Below are 20,060 nucleotides of genomic sequence, written 5' to 3'. Positions count from 1 at the left end.
AAAAATTGCACACATTAGCGGGGTGTTATGTGGTGTTCCATGTATGGATTTTGTAATGTCTAAATCAGATTAAGTTTATTTGCCTCCCCACACATTTCTCATTTCTTTGTGATAAAAACATGTAAAACTCTTCTAGTTTTTTAAAAGATAGATAGATAGATAGATAGATAGATAGATAGATAGATAGATAGATAGATCTGTTGACTTAGGTTGATTGGTAAAAAGCAGCAGGATTATAAAATTTATTTATAAATACACAATTTATATTGGAAGACATTTAAAACTACCAGTTCAAGAAGTATTTGGTGCACTATTAGTTGCTACTAATAATTAACTTCATATTTGTGAATTGACTATATAGCTTAAAACAGTAAACATAATTTAATTTTGTTTTGTGACTCAGTCACTAGTCTGTAAATATGTCCTTTTTCCAATCTCTATTCCTTAGGAGTCCACAAAAGCTAAAGAGGGCTCAGATCACAAAGCCTGTTCCCTCTTGTGGTGAATTCTTCTGTAACATGCTAAGGAGACACTTAGCAGCCAGTTAGTTCTGGGCTGTCTGACGTCATGTCTGTGTGGCGACTTCATAAATTTGTGTGAACTCCACTACTGGCAAAGTGAAGGCAAAACTGTACCCACTTAAAAGCCTTCACCATGTCCGTCTTCAGGGAGTGTGTGTGTGTGTGTGTGTTCTCATTATCATGTCCTAACATTGTGTACTGCCTCACACACACAAGACTGCTCCTTCAGTTTATGTTGTATGCTTATAAAACTTTACTCCTAAGAATAACCTAACATCTTTATTAGAAGCTCTAGAAGGCTTTCCATGCATGACCTCACTTGACAATTGTAACAAGTGCACATCGACTCATTTTATAGGCAGAGTATTTTGATTTTTATCAAGTATGAAATAATAATTAGCATTGAATTTGGTCTCTTCATCATACTGAAATTTGCACACTACTTAGAAACAGTCACTTCCTACAATTGGAGTTGTGTTTTATGGCATTACCTTGAACCTGGATTAATGAATAGGAATTGCTCTCTATCCCAAGGGGCATTTGGTTTACTTCCTATAGGCTTGTGGTCACACACGATACATTGCCAATTGATCAACACAGGTGATTCACAGCTCTGTTATGAAGATTATATCTAGATTGTAAACTGTACCATATACTATTAATGCTGCAAAGGCTGTCTTATATTATTGTAGTTATATTATGTTCCCCTAAACACCACCTCATATTGAATATTCTTTGAATATTCTTTTAAAGACTACCAAGTATGCTGCTTTCTAAATTGTGCCATATTATTTTCATCAAACTAAAAAAAAAAACTTGTACAAACAGTTTTTACTATTGTAATTTTGATCACTAATAAGCATGCGTGTTTTTTCACGGCTTTAGAGGTATATGGGGTCATTTGTTCAAAGGTTAAGTAGTTGAGTAACTCCGTTTTAAAGCTGGATCTAGACTGTACGTTGTGGCGCTGTAACTAAACTTGTGAGGCTGGGAGCTGTAGAGAAGGTGAGAGGCTTATTTAGCCACAGGTTGGAAGCTCATCAGCAAGGTGCCAGCCACAGCTTCTGGTAGGTGTCCCATGGTGGAGAGCATTGCATGGGCTTATGGGCACAGATGGTGAGCGGTGAGAAACCTCACACAGGAGGAGAGGAAGCGGGAGAGTAAGGAGAGAGCAGGCCAACTCCTTTCCCCATCTGTTTCTAGAGGAACTAGTCTGTTCCTAGTAGACTAGCCCATTGCCAAAGACCAGCACCCACTCCTTCATGTGGGTGGCCATGGGGTCATGACCATCCACAGGGCCCCACCTCTTAAAGGCCCCAGTGCTCTTCCAACTACACTCATGATGATTATACATAAAGTCACTAATCTTGGTTGCATCATACTTTCTAATCAGTTCCTACTTTTCCTTTGTTCCTTGTATTCTATTATAAGCTAAGAAATGCTTGGTAGGCAGCACTTAAAAGTTAAAAAAAAATTACACATGGGATGTTCTTGAATCAGCAAGCCATTTCAAACTGGGTGTGTAGATTTAAGTCTCCTGATTCTAGACCTGAGGTCTAGCTTTAGTGATCATTTGACACAATGCTTTCTGGGTAGGTTGATTATTAATCATCCTGAGTAGAATCCATTCAGCGGATATTTAATGAGTGTTGAAAGGACCTAAATTGTGTGTGTCTGTGTGCACACGCGTGTGTGCATGCATGAATTTATGCATGTGTTAGTGCAGGTGCACACAGAATCCAAAAGAATATGTCGGATCCCACTGAAATGAGTTACAGGTATCTGTGAGCCTCTCGTGAGTGCCAGGAACTGAATTTTGATCTTCTGCAAGAGCAGAAAATGCTCTCGGCTGCTGAGTCACCTCTCTAGCCAGGATGTGCTTTTTCTTTCACCATACAGGATTCAAATGTCACTTAAGGGATTGAGGGCGTGGCTCAGCCACGGAACACATGCATAATATGTGTAAGGCCCAAGGTTCCGCCTCCAGATCAGCAACAACAAAAGCCCAGTAGAGCATAAGGAATGACTGCCCTCCAAGCATTTCCTGTGTCGTGTAGAGCACAGATGCACACCAACCTGATGTGTACCACTAAGGACATCCCGGCCAGAATGCAAACTCCGTGAGGATGTGTCCCCCAAACCCCCAATGCTCACTCATACGGTTTCCCAGCAAATGTTTATAAGTAGATTAATGTGTTAAACAGAAAGAAGATGACAACGCCCCTCCCGGCCTTAGATGTCTGCATTCCGGTTGGTCCTTGCAGCAGTGTTAGGATGGAGGTAGCATGTGCCTTCTGCATTTGGGAAAGTTGAGGCTCAGAGAGCTTGTGTGTTTGCTTAATGCCAAACAAGTGGGAGTTGGTGGAATAGACCTGGCAGCTCTTGAGATACACTTCTGGGGAAGAGACGCTGCCTACCTGATGGATTGTTTTTGATGATTTTTTTTTATTATTGTCATGTTTTACAACCCTACCAGTTTCCCCTCCCTCCCTTCCTCCTAGTCCCTCCCTTCTGCTCTGCCCCCATCCACTCCTCTTCAGTTTCTCTTCAGAAAAGGCAGCCGCCTACGAATATCAACCAAACACGGTATATCAGGCTGAAGTGAGGCACTGTAGTTGGATTTCCTATCAGACTTTCTTTGGAGCTGCTAGTCCCCAAATGATGACATGAATACTTATTATTAACTGTGAAACCTTGGCCTTTAGCATAGGCTTGTTCCCAGCTAGCTCTTATAACTTAAATTAACCTGTTTCTATTCATCTGCATCTGCCACATGGCTATTTATCTCTCATCCATTTTGTACATCCAACTTGCTCCGCGTCTCCCTGACATTTGCCTAGATTTCATCCCGAATTCCTCTCTCTGCCCAGAAGTCCCGCCTAACCTCCCCTGCTTAGCTGTTGGTCGTTCACCTCTTTATTAAACTAATCAGGTGCCTTAGGCAGACAAGGCAAAACAGCAGCATATTTTTACAGAGCTTGCTTAAATATCCCGCAACAAGGCATGTCCCTCTTATAAAAATTAGACCAGACAACCCAGTATGAGGAGTAGGGTCCCAAAAGCCAGTAAAAGAGACAGAGATAGCCCTGCTCCCATTGTTCCCATAAGAAGACCAAAATACAGAACTGTAACAGAGTTATGCCGAGCACTGGGAATCCTGCAGAAGAGGGGGAGGAAAGATTGTAGGAGCCAGAGGAGTCAATGACATCACAGGAAAACCCACAGAATCAACTAACCTGGGCTCATAGGGGCCCATAGAGGTTGAACTGCCAACCAGAGAGCCTGCATGGGACTGATGTGTTGGAACTTACATCCTACATAGACATTTTAGCTGGAGAATTGTGTTTGAGGTGCTTCTTTATTCTTAACCCGCCTCACGTCCATAGAAGCCTATGGAAGACCTGCAAGGCTGAGAAGTTTTGAAGTGGGCTCTTTGAAAGTAACCCACAGTTCACTACCCAAGGCAGCCCTGATCCAGCAATTGCTAAAGAAAGAGAATGAAAAATTGAGCCAATTCTCCAGCAGCGCCCCAAGGTTAACTGTCTCTCGCTCTTTGTTCAAGGGTGCCTGTGAGATGCTGATGAGCGCAATTTTGAAAGAACTTCAGAAGAGAACTCAAGCCTCTCCTGAGCCAGCCTCACTAGGAAAGGATTCCCGTCATCTTCCCGACCCCCAGTGCTCTGGAAGGGCTGGACTTGTTATCACTGGGAAGACCCTGGAGTTTGCCCTGCAGGAGAGTGTGCAAAGGCAGTTCCTGGAGCTGACCTCACAGTGCCAAGCTGTGGTCTGCTGCCGAGCCACGCCCCTTCAAAAGAGTGAGGTGGTGAAACTGGTTCGTAACCATCTTCACGTGATGACCCTGGCCATTGGTGAGTGGAGGTGGGAGGGTGGACACCCTGCCCGGCATTCTCCGTTGCGTGACTCCAGGGGCTGATCCTTTGCCTGTCCTTCCTTCTGTCTAACATTATAGTTCTGTATTTCCTCTTCTTGCTGTACTTTGCTCCCCTCCGCTTCTATCTGTACCATTTCCCTCCCTTCCTGCCTCTGTGACCACCTGCTGTGAACATGATGTTAGGGACGCACCTCATAGAACAGTATGATAATATTCTTTGGGTTATGTCTTAGACCCCAAATCAATTTAGTTTACCTAGAATTAAATACCGAATCAGGAACTGAAAACTTTAGGATTTCTACCTTGAGGAAAGTTAAGGTATACAAAAACAATAAAGTATCCATTCAATGGGTGTTTTCAAGTGGCATAGTTGTATCAGGATTCCCCCATCCCAGACAATAGCTATAAAGCAGTATCTGTACCTGATACCTTTCTTATAGAGCTTACATCTAATAGGAGGGTCCATAGTAGCACACACGAATAAGCAAGTGAATGTGGAAAATATCAGTTAACTACTGCTATTTTTTTTAAAAAAAAAAAAAGGAAAAGATTTGCTACTTTAAGTTCAGTTCCTAGAGTAGAACTGGCTGCTTGGGCTGTCCATGAGTGAAGACATAAAGGAAATGGCAGAGATCAAGGACACTGGAGATCAGGGGTAAGCACTGCTGGCAGACAGCACAGCAAAGGAAAAACCAAAAGACGCTGTGTGCACTCAAGGCCAAAGCAGACTGAGAGTGTTTTCTGCAGCTGACTGATGGGCAGAGAGGTGGGTGTGGCCAGGTCTCATAGGGTCTGAAAGGCCATTATAAAATTTTGGCTTTGGTCTGAAAAAGGGAGTGAGGGAGCCAGTGGAAAATGTTGGTCTGAGTGAGATCTGCCTTCTATTTAGAAGGATCACTTTGTCCTCTGCGTGAGAGTCAACATGCCACAAGAACATAAATAAGGAAAATATTTGGGAGGTTGTTAAAATAATTCAGACAAGAGGCGGTGGTGGCTTGGACCCAGATAGCAACAGAGGAGGAGGAAGTGGGACGAGGCCAAACAATAGGCATGCTTTGAAGAAAGGGCCACTGATATCTGCTGATGAATTGGATATGTACCATGACAGGAAGAGTTGTCCAGGGCACTGCCAGTGTCTTGAGGGGTGGGGTCTGACATTTGCTGATTGGGAGCAGGGCTTGAGAGGTGGGGCCATAAGCTTACTTAGCTTGCAAAGTCTTTCAGATGCCTTCATAGTCATGTCAAGTGTCCAACTGGAATAAAAATCTGCAGCTTAGCAAGGTGGAATCAATCAAACATAAACATTAGTGAATTGTAGGTCCAGTGCGTGCTAAGGGTTTCACGGTCTAAGACTATCAAACAGTGAGCATCCGTGGGGAGAAAAGCGTGCCGTGCAGTTCTGATACACGTGTTTAGATGGGATGCGGTGAAGTTTCCTCCAACCCTTCTGTTGCTTAGATATGGAAATGAACGAATGATTCAGATCCCTGGATTCAGATGGAATGAAACCCTTGGCCTTTGTATTAATTAAATCATGGGCCCATCTATACCAATCACCAGAGGCAGGGAAGACAAGATGTTGACTTCCAGGCCTCAGCCAGTTTCCTATCCATAAATTCACCCTAACAAAACCACATGGGCTCAGAGTCAGCAGCTGTTTTGGGACAGTACATGCTCCTTACCTGAAGGGGCTTCTAGTGCTGCGGTAGGAACAGTGACTCTGGACACCACTGTAAAACCATGCGCTAGAGAGGATGGGCCCCACAGGGTGGCTCTGGAGCCTAGTGGGGCAGCTGACGTAAAGGGGACGTGAGAAGATTTCCTAGAGAAAAAGACATGTACTCTAAGCCTGGGTAAATGATATTCAGCAAGGTAGGAGGGACAAGGACAGTGTTAAAGAAGCAGAGAAATGACTTGTGTAAGAACCAGAAAGAGCAGGGTGTCTGGAAAATTGGAAGTAGCATGATGATACGCAAAGGGGAAGGGTCAGCCTAAGACGGTCTCACAGTGTCCTGGATAGTGTATCTTCAATTGACACAAGTTAGACTCATTTGGGAAGAGGATTCTCAGTTGAGAGAATGTGTCCCTGAGATTTGTCTGCAGGCAAGCCATGTAGGGCATTTTCCTAACTAGTGATTGCTTTGGAAGGGCCCAGCCCATTGTGCATGGTGCCACCCCTGGAAAATGAGTCCCAGGGTGGATAAGAATGCAGGTCAAGCAAGCTAGGAAGAGGAAGCAGCATCCTCCATGGCTTCTGCGTCAGTTCCTGCCTCGAGTTCCAGCTCTGATTTTCCTCAGTCATGAATTATGATTTCTGAGGTGAAGTAAGTCCTTTCCTCCCCCAGTTTCTCTTTTGATCATGGCATTTTATCACAGTAATCAAATCCTAAGATACACAACATGAAGGATTTGAAGACAGTATTGAGTCTGGAAATTTTCCTAATGGTAGTGAGATGCCACATTTAATTCTGCTTCACTGGTTTCCCTGTAACTCTGGAAAATGGGATGCACCCCAAAGGACCAATTCGTTCACTTGAATAACCATGGATTTGCAGTTTACACCTCACACGTGTCTCATGTTTCCTTCTGCCTCGTGAAGGTGATGGTGCCAATGATGTTAGCATGATACAAGTGGCCGACATCGGGGTAGGCGTCTCAGGTCAAGAAGGCATGCAGGTGAGTCCATAACCCAGCTACCATGTCGATCTGCCTACTAAGGGGACTTCTCTGATAAAATTGTGGTGGGACAGTGGGGCTTTGGGGTAAGGAGTGAGAGAGGCTGGACCTTCATCTCTTCCACGATTGGTCACTTGTGAATAATATGTGGTCCTGGCCAGTTTCTGCTGTGTTCCTGTGTTTTGATTTTTTAAAAACTTGTGCACATCACAGGATTTCACTTTGTAGGCATGTGATAGGTTTGTTAAATTCTCATTGGAAAAGAATCTACTACAATTTAAATACATGACATGTAAAATATAGTGGAGGGAAGGGAAAGGAAAGGAGACATGAAAGAATGAGAAGGAGGAAGATGTGATTGTGTCTGCTGTCTCTCTGCATGTGTGTATATGTGCATGTGTGTATATGTGTATATGTGTACATGTGTATATGTGTGTATGCATGTGTGTATATGTATGCATTGCATATGTGTGTATGTATGAATATCTGTGTATATGTACATGTGCATATGTATGTATGTGCATATATGTGTGTAAGTGTGTATATATGTATGTGTGTATCTATATATGTGTGTATGTATATGTGTGTACATAAGTGTATATGTATGTATGAATTATGTGTGTATGTATATATGTGTGTTTATATGTGTGTATATGTAACGTGTGTATGTGTGATGTGAGTATGTGTGTGTATTTATGTATGTGTGAATGTATGTGTGTATCTATATATGTGTGTATGTATATGTGTGTGTACATAAGTGTTTGTATATGTATGTATGAATTATGTGTGTATGTATATATGTGTGTTTATATGTGTGTATGTATGTATATGTAACGTGTGTATGTGTGTGTATTTATGTATGTGTGTATATCTGTGTGTGTGTAAGTGTGTGGGTGTGTATGCTTATACATGTGTGTATATGTGTATGTGTGTATGTATGTATATGTAACGTGTGTATGTGTGATGTGTGTATGTATGTGTATTTATGTATGTGTGTATATCTGTGTGTGTAAGTGTGTGGGTGTGTATGTATATACATGTGTGTGTATATGTGTATGTATATATGCATGTGTATATGTTTAGTCTCTCTTTTTGGATCTACTGGGAGTTAAGTTAATTGATTTGGGTTTACTGATTGTCAGGCTATACTGCTAGGCTGTGTGTGTTCTAGCATGCTCAGTTGCTCAGGATAGTCTTCTCTCCCTGTTTGCAGGCTGTCATGGCCAGTGACTTTGCCATCTCTCAGTTCAGACATCTCAGCAAGCTCCTTCTTGTGCACGGGCACTGGTGTTACACACGACTCTCCAACATGATTCTCTATTTTTTCTACAAGAATGTGGTACGTACCTGCTGAGAACTCGCCACCCCCTCTCCACTCCAACCACTCCTGGTGGCCTCAGGGATGACTGGTTGTGTTCATTAGTGCTGGAGAACAGCCGGAAGCCGTTCTCATGTCCTCCCAGAGATAATCTGGGAATGTGTGCTTGAACTGTTGGCTACAAATTGCTAGGCCTGTCCATCCGCCAGCACACTCCGGCCCTGGGTATTCCATTAAGTCCTGACTGGTTCATTTAAATCCAATTTTTGACCTTCTATAGAAAGATAGTGACAAGCAGGATTATGAAATGTTTCAAGTTGTCAGTAGAAAATGAAAAGGTTTGCTTCCATGGTACTGGGGATGGCAAATAAGTAAATTGATGAGTAGATAAATAAATCTGCTGCTCCTAAGTAACAGCTCCTGTCCTCTGTCAAGGAGGAATAGAGATGAAAACCCAAGGATTTTTCTACCCCGCCCATAAAGTCTATTTATGCTTTGCAGATCTATTGTGATGTTGGAACTTTAGTGTGATTTTTGCTTGGAATAACCAGAAATTGCTTGGAAATCCTCATATCTAATCTTATTTCATTTAAATTAAATATACCTGTCTTCCTTCCTCCTTTCCTCCCTCCTTTCCTTCCCCCTCCCTCTCTCCCTCCTTCCTTTCTTATTTTTATTTTACTTTATAAGTTTTGTGAGGCGGTCTCTAGTAAAGTCCTGAATGGCCTTGTATTCACTATGTGGTTCAGGTTCACCTCAAATCTGTAATCTCCTCCTACTTCAGCATCCTAAGTTGCATTACAAACATAGAGCAAAATAGTGGACTTCAGTTTTCTTTCTTACACGCTTAGGTTCATCTTCTTCCAGGTGGACTATGTAGCGACATCATGGTCTTTAGGCTGCCCTTGGTCTTGGTCTTTAAAAGCACAGCATGTTAGTAGGGGACATACATTGGATCACTCGATTGAAATACCATCCACCATCTTTAGGGAAAACGCGTTCATCCTCTTCAGGATATGCCACAATGTCTTATTTAGATCTCAGTTTGTGAGTCAAGGTGGGTTTTCCCCCTTGTAGTACAATGAAGTTCTAGAAAGCTCCCAATTATTTTCTAAATCAAAGTAGCACATTTATTTGCAGTAGATACCTTACAAAAATATTTCAAATATGAAATGTCTTTACCCGGAGAAATCTGTGACATGTCATGGGAAAGTTCAAGACATTGTTGTCTGTGGACTTTTAGAAAGGCTTTTAGAACTCTCCCAAGAGTTCCCCCTGCAGTATCTTTGCATTTTCTATCTTTATCATTATTGGGATGCGAGCCTCGTCGCCACCCTTATTAAACCCAAGGTTTGAGAAACACAAATATTAGGGAGAGACACCGCAGCTCGTAGAGAGGGAGGGCACTCTAGTTAGTAGGCAGGACATCCCGGGTGAAAGGACTGCTTTCTGCTGTCTAGCTGCAGATGGTCACTTTCACTCCAGATTTAATGTCTACCCTTTATTTTCCTAGCCAAACAGTAATTCCATTATTAGTCACAGAGATCTGGGTGAGGATGAGAAGTCTCTAAAGTGACTTAATTTCTGAGACTGTTTCTTTGATGTTGGACAACTTATCAATGAATACTATGGGTGTTCACACCAATGACCCAAACTACATGGATCCAAACTGGGTAGATTTGTAGGAACTGACCATAATGCCTCTCCGTGAACACTAGGTAGAAAGGTGTCTTCTAAGTGTTATGGCTCTGTGCTAAGGTGTGGTGGTGCATCTGTGCTGCTGGTGATGGCAATATCTTGCTATTTGGTGGTACGTGGTGGCAGTTCAATTGGACAAATGCCTGTGTACCATGCACAAAGCCCTGTGCTCGATTCCCATCACTGCATAAACTGCCTGTCTGGCAGTGCACACCTGTATCTTCACATCCTCAGGTTCAGGATACTGAGATCAGGCTGGGGAGATGGTTCAGTGGGTAAGTGCTGGACGGAGGAGATAACCTGAGTTCAAATCCACTGAACTCACATTAATAAGCTTGGCTTGCTCACGTGCTCCCATTGCCACAGCACTGTTGTGAGTGGAGTCGAGATCCCTGGGACTAACTGTGCAAGCATGATCCAGGTCCAGTGAGAGACCCTGTCTCAAAGGAGTGAGGTAGAATGTGACAGAATAGATACTGATGCCTTCCTCTGGTCTCCACTTGCACACAGTGTGTACACATGCACCCTGCCTACACATAGTGTGTAGTTACACACACACACACACACACACACACACACACTAAATTAAGTTTACTCTCTGGCTAAAATTGGATGGTCTCTTGGGAAACAAGGGGAGGTGGCTACCCTAGGTGGAACTGGCAGCCAGTCTGGGCTGTAGGTCTTGCAATCATCAACATACTCATGATCAGAATGCTAAAGTAGCTAATAACTGCTCCACCCTCCCCCAATTTTTTGTTTTTTGTTTTTCAAGACAAGGTTTCTCTGTAGCTTTGGAGCCTGTCCTTGAACTCACTCTGTGGACAAGGCTGACCTCGAACTCACAGAGATCCACCTGTTTCTGCATCCTGGATGCTGGGATTAAAGGCATACACCACCGCTACCTGGCCCCCTGATGTGGGAGTGTCATATATCAATCTGTTGATTTCATTGGCTAAGCAATAAAGAAACTGCTAGGCCCATTGGATAGGCCACCCTTAGGTGGGTGGAGTAAACAGAACAGAACTCTGGGAGGAAGAGGAAGTGAGGTCAGACTCGACAGCTCTCCTCTCCGGAGCAGACGCAAGAGAGACGCCATGCTACCTGCTCCAGGGAAGACGCACGCTATGAAGCTCCGACCCAGGATGGACTTAGGCTAGAATCTTCCCGGTAAGCGCACCTAGGGGCGCTACACAGATGATTAGAAATGGGCCAGAGCAGTGTTTAAAAGAATACAGTCTCCGTGTAATTATTTCGGGGCATAAGCTAGCCGGGCAGAGCCAGGCGGCTGGGTGTTTGGGGACGCAGCCCTGCCGCCGCCCCCCTATTACTACAGATGGCGCCCCACGTGATGGACTAAACCCACTTAAAAAACCTGAGAAGGCTTAAAAATAAGGGAGAGAGAGTTTAACACAGATTTTTGCTGTTTGTTGGTGGCGTGCTGTAGAGAGATTTCCTGATTCGGCAACAGCAGCAGAAAAAACGCTGTGCCATTTTAAAGCACAGCTCCTTGGGGCTGTGCTGCCAGTGCAAACTCCGGCTTTATGTTTGTGTTCCCGCTTGGGATCTGAAGGAGAGTGCTCTGAGACCTTGACGATGACTCAGAGCTCCCCGCCTGCTCCTGGGCAGAAGGCAGAATCAGGCTTAGGCAGGCGGAAGAGCATGGCGGATTCCTGCTGCCATACAGAGATGTGTTTTCAGACTGCGCAGTGCTCTGCGTGTCAGATTTGGATGTAACTTGGATGAAAAGAATTTCTGTGCTGCACGCTCAGTCTCAGAATTAAAGTGCTGAGTGCCGCTCCTACATGGTAGCCCCAAGAGGCTTCCCGACTCAGCTTTAGCTGCAAAACCCTGCGGCTCATTAAGAGGTCCTGCCACAAAACACTTAAACAGTGTTGATGAAAAGCTGAACGCATGCTTTTCGGTTTTCAGGCGTAGCAGGAAAAAAGGTGCGCCGTTTAAAAATGCCGGCTTTCTGGGCCATCCTGCAAGGGCAAACTCTGACTGTTTGAGGCAGGAGGGCCAGCTACTGAGAGAGGATTTGAGTGTTGTCTGTTGTAGCTTGCTGGCTGGCAGGGACCTTGAAATGCTATAAACATGGCTGCAGCCTGTATTTCCGCCATGAGGCTGGAAAGCTAAGGAATGGACTGGATCTAGCTGGCAAAGCCACGCCTTTAGTCCTACTGATATTGCTTGGCAAATTAAAGGCTCTTGTGGTCAGAAAAAGAGAGATATACAGTAAAGAGAGATTCAAAGACAGAAAATTTCTGAATGGTTTAAAGTGTGTTAAAAATATATGCAGACTAAAAGTTAAAATTCTTAAAGTAAACCTCTGTGACTTCAAGGTGTGGTAGCACACGCCTTTAATCCCAGTGCCTAGAAGGCAGAGACAAACAGATCTCTGTGAGTTCAAGGTATAGTAGTGTACGCCTTTAATCCCAATGCCTGGGAGGCAGAGACAGGCGGATCTCTGAGAGTTCAAAGACAGCCTGGTCCACAGATATACTCTCAAAAAGCAAAAAGTTAACCTAGGAATGTCACAGCTTAGATTCTTAAGCGCCTAGTGATTTAAAGGTGCAAATCAAAAGTGCTCCTGGATAGTAAAAAATTGCAGATTCACAATAGGACAGATTCAGACCACTAAATGAGTCACACTGTTGGTTGAATGTACGTAGGCTTGGGAGAGAGAAGAAAAGGAATATAGAGAATAAAGTTAATGGTTAAAAAAAAAAGGTAAAGTCTTTAAAGAGACAGAATAAAGTAAAGTGATAGAGTAAAAATAAGCCGCGTAAAGATGGAAAATTCACAGAGAGTCTGGATTATGTACATTGTGTTTTCTTTAAAATTTTTGACTGTGAAGGAGCTAAGTACAGAGAGACATTTCATTATATGGGCTGCCCAGTGGAACCAGAACGGATATGATAAGGGTATTATGATTTCAGAATTTGGGTCTAAGGACATGATGCTTTGGAAAGGAGTTTCTTGTTTTGTTTTCACAGAGGATGAGGCCCTGTTCATTTCTTCAATTCTGATTTGGTATGATGGACCACGTCCTCCTGAAGGGTTGCTGTGAACATCTTCAGAAAATTGCTTTGCTCAACTGCCAACTGAGATGACCCTGGCACACAGGTTATACCATGAAAGACCTAATTAACGACGCCCCCATTCAGCAGGAAGCAGTTTGGAGAGAAAAAACTGCGCCCATGTTCCCAAATATAGTTTATAAAACGTTTTTACATTTAAAGGGGGATATGATATAGACATGAATAATTTGCATTAGTATAGATTTTGCTTTATTGATAGAGATTTATGGTCAATTTTGTTATATGTATAAATGTTTCTGATGTAACTTTTACTTGATAACTGTTTTGTTATATGTAATTTTGCTATGTTAAGGTTAAAGCCTTCCTTTTTTGTTTAAACAGAAAAAGGGGAAGTGATGTGGGAGTGTCATATATCAATCTGTTGATTTCATTGGCTAAGCAATAAAGAAACTGCTAGGCCCATTGGATAGGCCACCCTTAGGTGGGTGGAGTAAACAGAACAGAACTCTGGGAGGAAGAGGAAGTGAGGTCAGACTCGACAGCTCTCCTCTCCGGAGCAGACGCAAGAGAGACGCCATGCTACCTGCTCCAGGGAAGACGCACGCTATGAAGCTCCGACCCAGGATGGACTTAGGCTAGAATCTTCCCGGTAAGCGCACCTAGGGGCGCTACACAGATGATTAGAAATGGGCCAGAGCAGTGTTTAAAAGAATACAGTCTCCGTGTAATTATTTCGGGGCATAAGCTAGCCGGGCAGAGCCAGGCGGCTGGGTGTTTGGGGACGCAGCCCTGCCGCCGCCCCCCTATTACTACAGCCCCCAATATCTTAATATATGTTAAACTCATCACAGGTTGTGGACACTCCCTAACTTATTTTTGACTGTTAGTCCTGAGGTAATATAAATTTGATTGTACGCAGGATGAAACCAGAGTTTGCAGAGGTTCAGAAAGTGGCAAACAGCAGATGTCCCCTGAAATAATAGACGACCCCAGAACCTCAGTCCAGTGCTCCTCTGTTTGCCCTTCTTGAGAGCAAAGGGATTTTGCTGCACTGGCCAAGTTAAAGATGCAGTGCTGGGGGAAAGACTGATGTCTAGGGTGGTCACCTCCCTGTGTTTCCCAAGCACCATCCGATTAGAGTATGAGAATCCCATGCTTTGGGAACCTGTCAGTCTCAAGATAACTGGATGTTAGCCACCCTTCTGGCACCATTCCACTTAGCTGCTATGAAATAAGTGGGCAGGGAGGTGGGAAGACAGATGTGTGCATACCTTCTCTGAGCCAGGTACTCACCTTTGTTCCATTTATCTAGAGCGAAAACTGCCACTTATATGTTGGAGGAGAGAGACACTTGTTGGTTCCCAGCTACCTGGCTAGCTTAGGCCCGAAATAATCACACAGAAACTGTATTATTTAAATCACTACTTGGCCCATCAGCTCTTGCTTCTTATTGACTAACTCTTACATATTAATTTAACCCATCTCCATTAATCTGTGTATCGTCACATAGCAGTGGCTTACCAGCAAGGTTTCGGCATGTCTGATTCTGGCAGCGGCTCCATGACTTCTCTCTGACTCTGCCCTTCTTTCTCCCTGCATTCAGTCCAGTTTTCCTCACCTACCTAAGTTCTGCCCTATCAACAGGCCAAGGCAGTTTCTTTATTCATTAACCAATAAAACGAACACATAAACAGAAGGACCTCCCACACCACTTACATAGTGCCATATAAGTAGGTCGGTAACTTTTTGCAAATTTCTTACTCTCATTGGGTCTCAATGGCTTAATTTATTCAGCCTGCAATAATGAAGTATCACAATAATAGCAATGGAAATTTTCAGCAGACTAGGGGCCAGAGGTCTGAAATCAGCAAGTGGGTGTGTTGGGCTTTGGTAATGGTCTTTTCTGGCTACACCCTCTCTGGGGAGAGGAAAGTCTTCAGAGTGCATTTTATGTGATCGCTGATCCCATTCACACAGGTTCTGCCATGATGACCTAATGACTTCACCGTCTGACCTCCCCTCTGAACATTGTCACACTGGAGACTAAGATTTGCATACATGTACTTTGAGGGTACAGAAGTGTTTAGTTCATCATCTTAAAATGGGAACAACAGAATTCCCTAGTCGTTATGAAGATTAAATGAATTCTTTGTAAATTATTTAGAATAGTGCCGGTACCATGTAGTACTGGTATGAGGATGTGTATAATATTGCTAAAATACTCACTAAAAAGGAAACAGAATTAAAGACCACCATGGCAAGTTGTGTTCTTCATCTGTGGTTGACAAATCTGAAGGGTGTTTGAAGGCCCAGGACTCAGATGTGCAGTATGGGAGGTCTTCAGAGTGTGCCCTGATGTCTCTAAGCTCTGAATGTCTTTCTTTGTGTCCCCAGGCCTATGTGAACCTCCTTTTCTGGTACCAGTTCTTCTGTGGGTTTTCAGGAACATCTATGACAGACTATTGGGTTCTGATCTTCTTCAATCTGCTCTTCACCTCTGTCCCCCCCATCATATACGGCGTGTTGGAGAAAGACGTATCTGCGGAGACCCTCCTGCAGCTTCCGGAACTTTACCAGAGCGGTCAGCGGTCAGAGGTAAATGCTCAACAGAAATCTGTCAGCAGATGCAATACCTGCTAAAAGACAGCGTGTCTCCAGTCAGCTGGGCCCACACATTATGGGATAGTCGGGACAGTTGTTTAACATGCCTGGTTGCTTCCAATGCTCTATACCAGTGGTTCTCAGACTTCCTAATGCCCTTTTATACGGTTCCTCATGTTGTATTAACACCCCCAACCATAAAATTATTCCATCATTACTTGATAAATATAATTTTGTTACTGTTATGAATTGTACTGTGATATCTGATATACAGCCCCCCAAAGGAATCGCAGCCCACAGGTTGAGAACCATTGCTCTATTCTCACATGGCAGATGTGAAGTCAATGGTATCAATTCAAATCTTAAGAAGTTCTAATGTATTTATCAGATGAAATTCAGAGTTCGTGACCTTGCTGATGGCAGCTGACATTTGTTAAGTCCACTACACAACCTGTTACAGTACCCAGCAAACATGTCCTGCCTCGTGCATCTCCACACAGATGCTTTTTGAGAAAGAATATAGTGTTTTTCCCATTCCAGATCGAGGAATCTGAACCTTAAATGTATTAAGTGACTTCCCCCAGACTTGCAGAGTTAATGAATGATAGAACCAGGATGTGAAACCAGCTCAGTCTGGTTCTCAAGCCCAAGTTAATTCCTCAGTGTCTGGTGTCTCACAGGACAGAAGTGATCTCCACCCCACTGATCTCTGGATTCTGGCTCAGCACTGGCTTCTCGCCTGCTTCCCTGCTTCTGTTGCTCCCTTATCATCCCTTCCATGGAGGATTGTGGGTAGTAGGCAGGGTAGCCTACAACTAGGGTGGCTGTCTAAATATTCTTGTTCCTGATTCATTGTTCGCAAGATTAATAATGGCCAACATGGATGTAACAGGAAACTTATAGGATGGCAGACACTGCTCTAAGTGCTTCACCTAATCTAATCCACCAAATATCTGGCAAGGCAGGTCTGCCATTTTCTCTTCTTTGTAGGAGGCACAAGTCAAGCACAAGGAGTAGCCCGTAGCAGCCTGTTCTTGGTGCTGAGCTAGTGAGTGTTGCAGTTTAGTCTCGACATCCAGGCCCAAGGTGTGCCTTTGTGCTGTGTGTCAGGAAGGACTCTGATGGTCCCTTTAGTCCTTGGGCTCTTCTTGTGGTGCTTAGGCCAGATGTAAAGTGTTGCTGTAAATACATTCATTGCGAGGCTCCTGACAGAGGAGGGCAAGGAGCCACACTTGTTGTGGGCAAGGCTGAGCAGCCCCAAGTGTCACGTGTTCCAGTACTAAGAATGCTGATTGCCAGAGTTCTCGCATTTGTAATGGACAAAAAAAAAAAAAAAAAAGGAAGGAAGGAAGAAGAGGGGAAGGGGTAAAGAAAAAAGAGGAAAAAAAAAACAAGAAAAGAAATGGCCCAGGCTAACCTGATGTAAAAGAGAAATGTATTAACACACACAGCTGCAAAATCCAGGGCAGTGGGATCAGCGTATTTTCCTCTAAGCAATCATAAATGTCTACCTTTGATGTGTTAGCTTGTCGTTCACCGTCTCTGGTACTCATCACCAAAGCTAGAAATGTCGTCTTCTTGCCCAGTCCTGGGGCGTGTGTCATTCCCAGGGACGTAGCTGGAGCGGATGGGCGGGTGGGAAGGTTCTCTATGGAAACACTGGACAGAGCAGAGTGAGATGAGCAGTCAGAAGTCTGTGTGCTGGTCCCCGAGGTCTGCCGTGAAGACATTAACACAGATCATCATTGGAATAATGGAGTGTTTGCATTCGGATTCTCTGCTGTGTGACCTTGTTTTACCTAGCCACGGTTCAGTTTGTTTACCTTCTGGAAAATCTGTAGGACTAAGGAGATAAGACATATAGCGTTTCCAGCCCGCATTAAGAAAAAAAAAAGAACTCAGTATTTTGGCCTGGCGGTGGTGGCGCACGCCTTTAATCCCAGCACTCGGGAGGCAGAGGCAGGCGGATCTCTGTGAGTTCGAGGCCAGCCTGGTCTACGAGAGCTAATTCCAGGACAGGAACCAAAAAGCTACGGAGAAACCCTGTCTCGGAAATCTAAAAAGAAATAAAAAAGAACTCAGTATTTTTATTTCGAACAGTCGTGCTGGAAATAAGAATTTGATGAAAGGATTCTAAATGATGCTTTTTTTTCCTTAAACTTTATTTTGACTTAAGAGCATCTCTGAAGAGGTGGCTGCTTCAGTGTCCACACCTGACAACAAAGCAGAGTCACACACTCAGCTTGCAGGAGGAGGAGATCTGCAGAGCCCTTTACTAGCACAGACCACACAAACCATGAGCTTCTATGTGAGCTTCCCTAAAGCCATCCAGTCTGCCTTGTACTTCAAGGCCCAGATGCCCGATGGTATGGTAGGAGCCATTGAACATGGTCCTGCACCTCCGGCCCCCGAAATCCCGTGTCCTCTGGGAAAGGAGTGGAGAGGAGACCAATGTGTTACAGGAGGGTCTCAAAGGCCAGTTTGTATATACTGAGACTAAGTCCATCTTGTTCTTGGGAGAACTGAGCTCAGTGCTTCCAGCCCTTGAATCCTGCCGTCATTTCTTTGCACACAGTGTTCTGTTAAGCTAACCAGTCTGATAAAGCACAATCTTGTGGGCAGAGTTCCAGTATAGACACGTGAGGAAAAGGTGGTTCCACATGTATTCCAAGTTAATCACACAAAACAAGAGTCAACACTAGAAACCGCAGGAGAGAGAGCGTGTGGCATTTGTCCTTCTGAGCCTGAGTGGCCTCTCTGAGTATCATTTTTGAAGTCCCATCCATTTGCCTGCAAATGTTACGATTTTGTTTCTCTTTACAGCTGAGCAATGTTCACTGTGGACGTGGACCACATATTTTCGTTATCTGTCGTCAGTGAACATCTAGGCTAGTTCTGTGTTCTAGCTCTTGTAAATACAGCAGCTATGAACATGGGCTTGCACGTGTTCCTGAAGTATGTTGTAAAGTCCTTGGGGGTTTCCCCGGGAGTTCTAAAGCTGGGTCATAGACTTGTTCTATTTCTAGCTTTTTGAGAGACCTCAAACCTGACTTGTAAAGTGGCTGCAAGACTTTAGAACCCAGCCAACAGTGAATAAGGATGCCCTCTCCCCATAGCCACTCCACCATCTGTTGTATTGTATTCCTGCTCAGGGCCATTTACTAATGTGAAATAGAATCAAAAATTGGTTTTAATCTGCACTTCCCTGATGATTTTAGTTCTTTCTGCTAGCTCTGTAGCTTTTTTTACACTGTTCTCATTATTATAACCCAATACCTGACAGAGCCTATGAAGTGAGGAAGGGTTTATTTTACCTTACAGTTTTTTTGGGGTGTGTCTGTCTGTCTGTCTGACCATATTATAAGGGATGAGAAGGAGGGAGGAACAGGGGTGGGGTACAGACGTACAGGGAGAGGCAAAGACTCCGCCCTTGGGCAGGCAACAAGAGCTGAGTTGACCTACTTCTGCCAGCCAGGCCCCACTCCTAGATTCCAAAACTTCTCAAACAGTGCCAGCAGCTGCGACCAAGTTTGAAAGTGTAAGATGATTGGAGGAGATTTTATATTCACAGGATAACATACGGGAAGATTGGGTTGAGGGCTACAAAGAAAAGCATAGAAGTCAATTAAGGTGACTATCCAGCCATTCATAAACAGATCTGATGGCAACTGGCGAGGAGGTGGGAAGAGAGTAAGTAAAGATATAAGTGCTGGATTTGTTTAGGTTTCTGAATAGTACTTTCTGGTCAGTGGACAGAGCTAGATATGCTTCAGGTATTTACTAGATCCAGAAGGACTTAGGGATGTAGGTCAGTAACAGAGTACATATTTGACATGTGTGACCAGTAGTTCAATCAGTCCCATGCAGAAGTAGCACACACACATACACAAACACACATACACACACACTGTGCACACACACTCATGTACACAAGCACACACACATACACACACAAACACATGTATTCAGGCACACAAATGCACATACACAAACACTCATGCTTGTCCACACATATTCAAGCAACACACATGAACGCACATGCACGAATACATACATGTTGATCCATGATAAAATAAATTTTATGTTTTTAATTAAAATATAATTATTTTCTCCTTCCTTTTCCTCCTTCCAGTTTTCCCATTCCCACCCCCTCTCAAAATCATGACCTCTTTTTCTCTAGTTGTTATTGTTACATATATACATATATGCACACTTACATATATGCATTTATATGTCTTACCCAAGTCAGAATGGCTAAGAGCAACAAAACAGTTGACAGCGGATGTTGGAGAGGGTTCGAGGAAAAAGGGAAC

At 43.8% G+C, this 20,060-nt stretch overlaps 1 protein-coding gene across 3 annotated transcripts in view; it reads left to right on the top strand.

The window, feature by feature from the left end:
• Atp10d (ATPase phospholipid transporting 10D (putative)) overlaps nucleotides 1-20,060 on the top strand; it is a 94,472-nt gene that overhangs the window by 66,586 nt on the left and 7,826 nt on the right. For all 3 annotated transcript variants that reach the window (XM_075943131.1, XM_075943129.1, XM_075943130.1), the window contains exons 16-19: nucleotides 4,084-4,390; nucleotides 7,013-7,089; nucleotides 8,303-8,428; nucleotides 15,541-15,741. In XM_075943131.1, the coding sequence (XP_075799246.1) occupies nucleotides 4,084-4,390; nucleotides 7,013-7,089; nucleotides 8,303-8,428; nucleotides 15,541-15,741 (711 nt within the window). The remainder of the gene's footprint in view (nucleotides 1-4,083; nucleotides 4,391-7,012; nucleotides 7,090-8,302; nucleotides 8,429-15,540; nucleotides 15,742-20,060) is intronic.

This window comes from Microtus pennsylvanicus, chromosome 12 (genome assembly GCF_037038515.1).
Source record: "Microtus pennsylvanicus isolate mMicPen1 chromosome 12, mMicPen1.hap1, whole genome shotgun sequence".
Classification (NCBI taxonomy): Eukaryota; Metazoa; Chordata; class Mammalia; order Rodentia; family Cricetidae; genus Microtus; species Microtus pennsylvanicus.
This window is presented reverse-complemented; position numbering and strand designations above follow the sequence as displayed.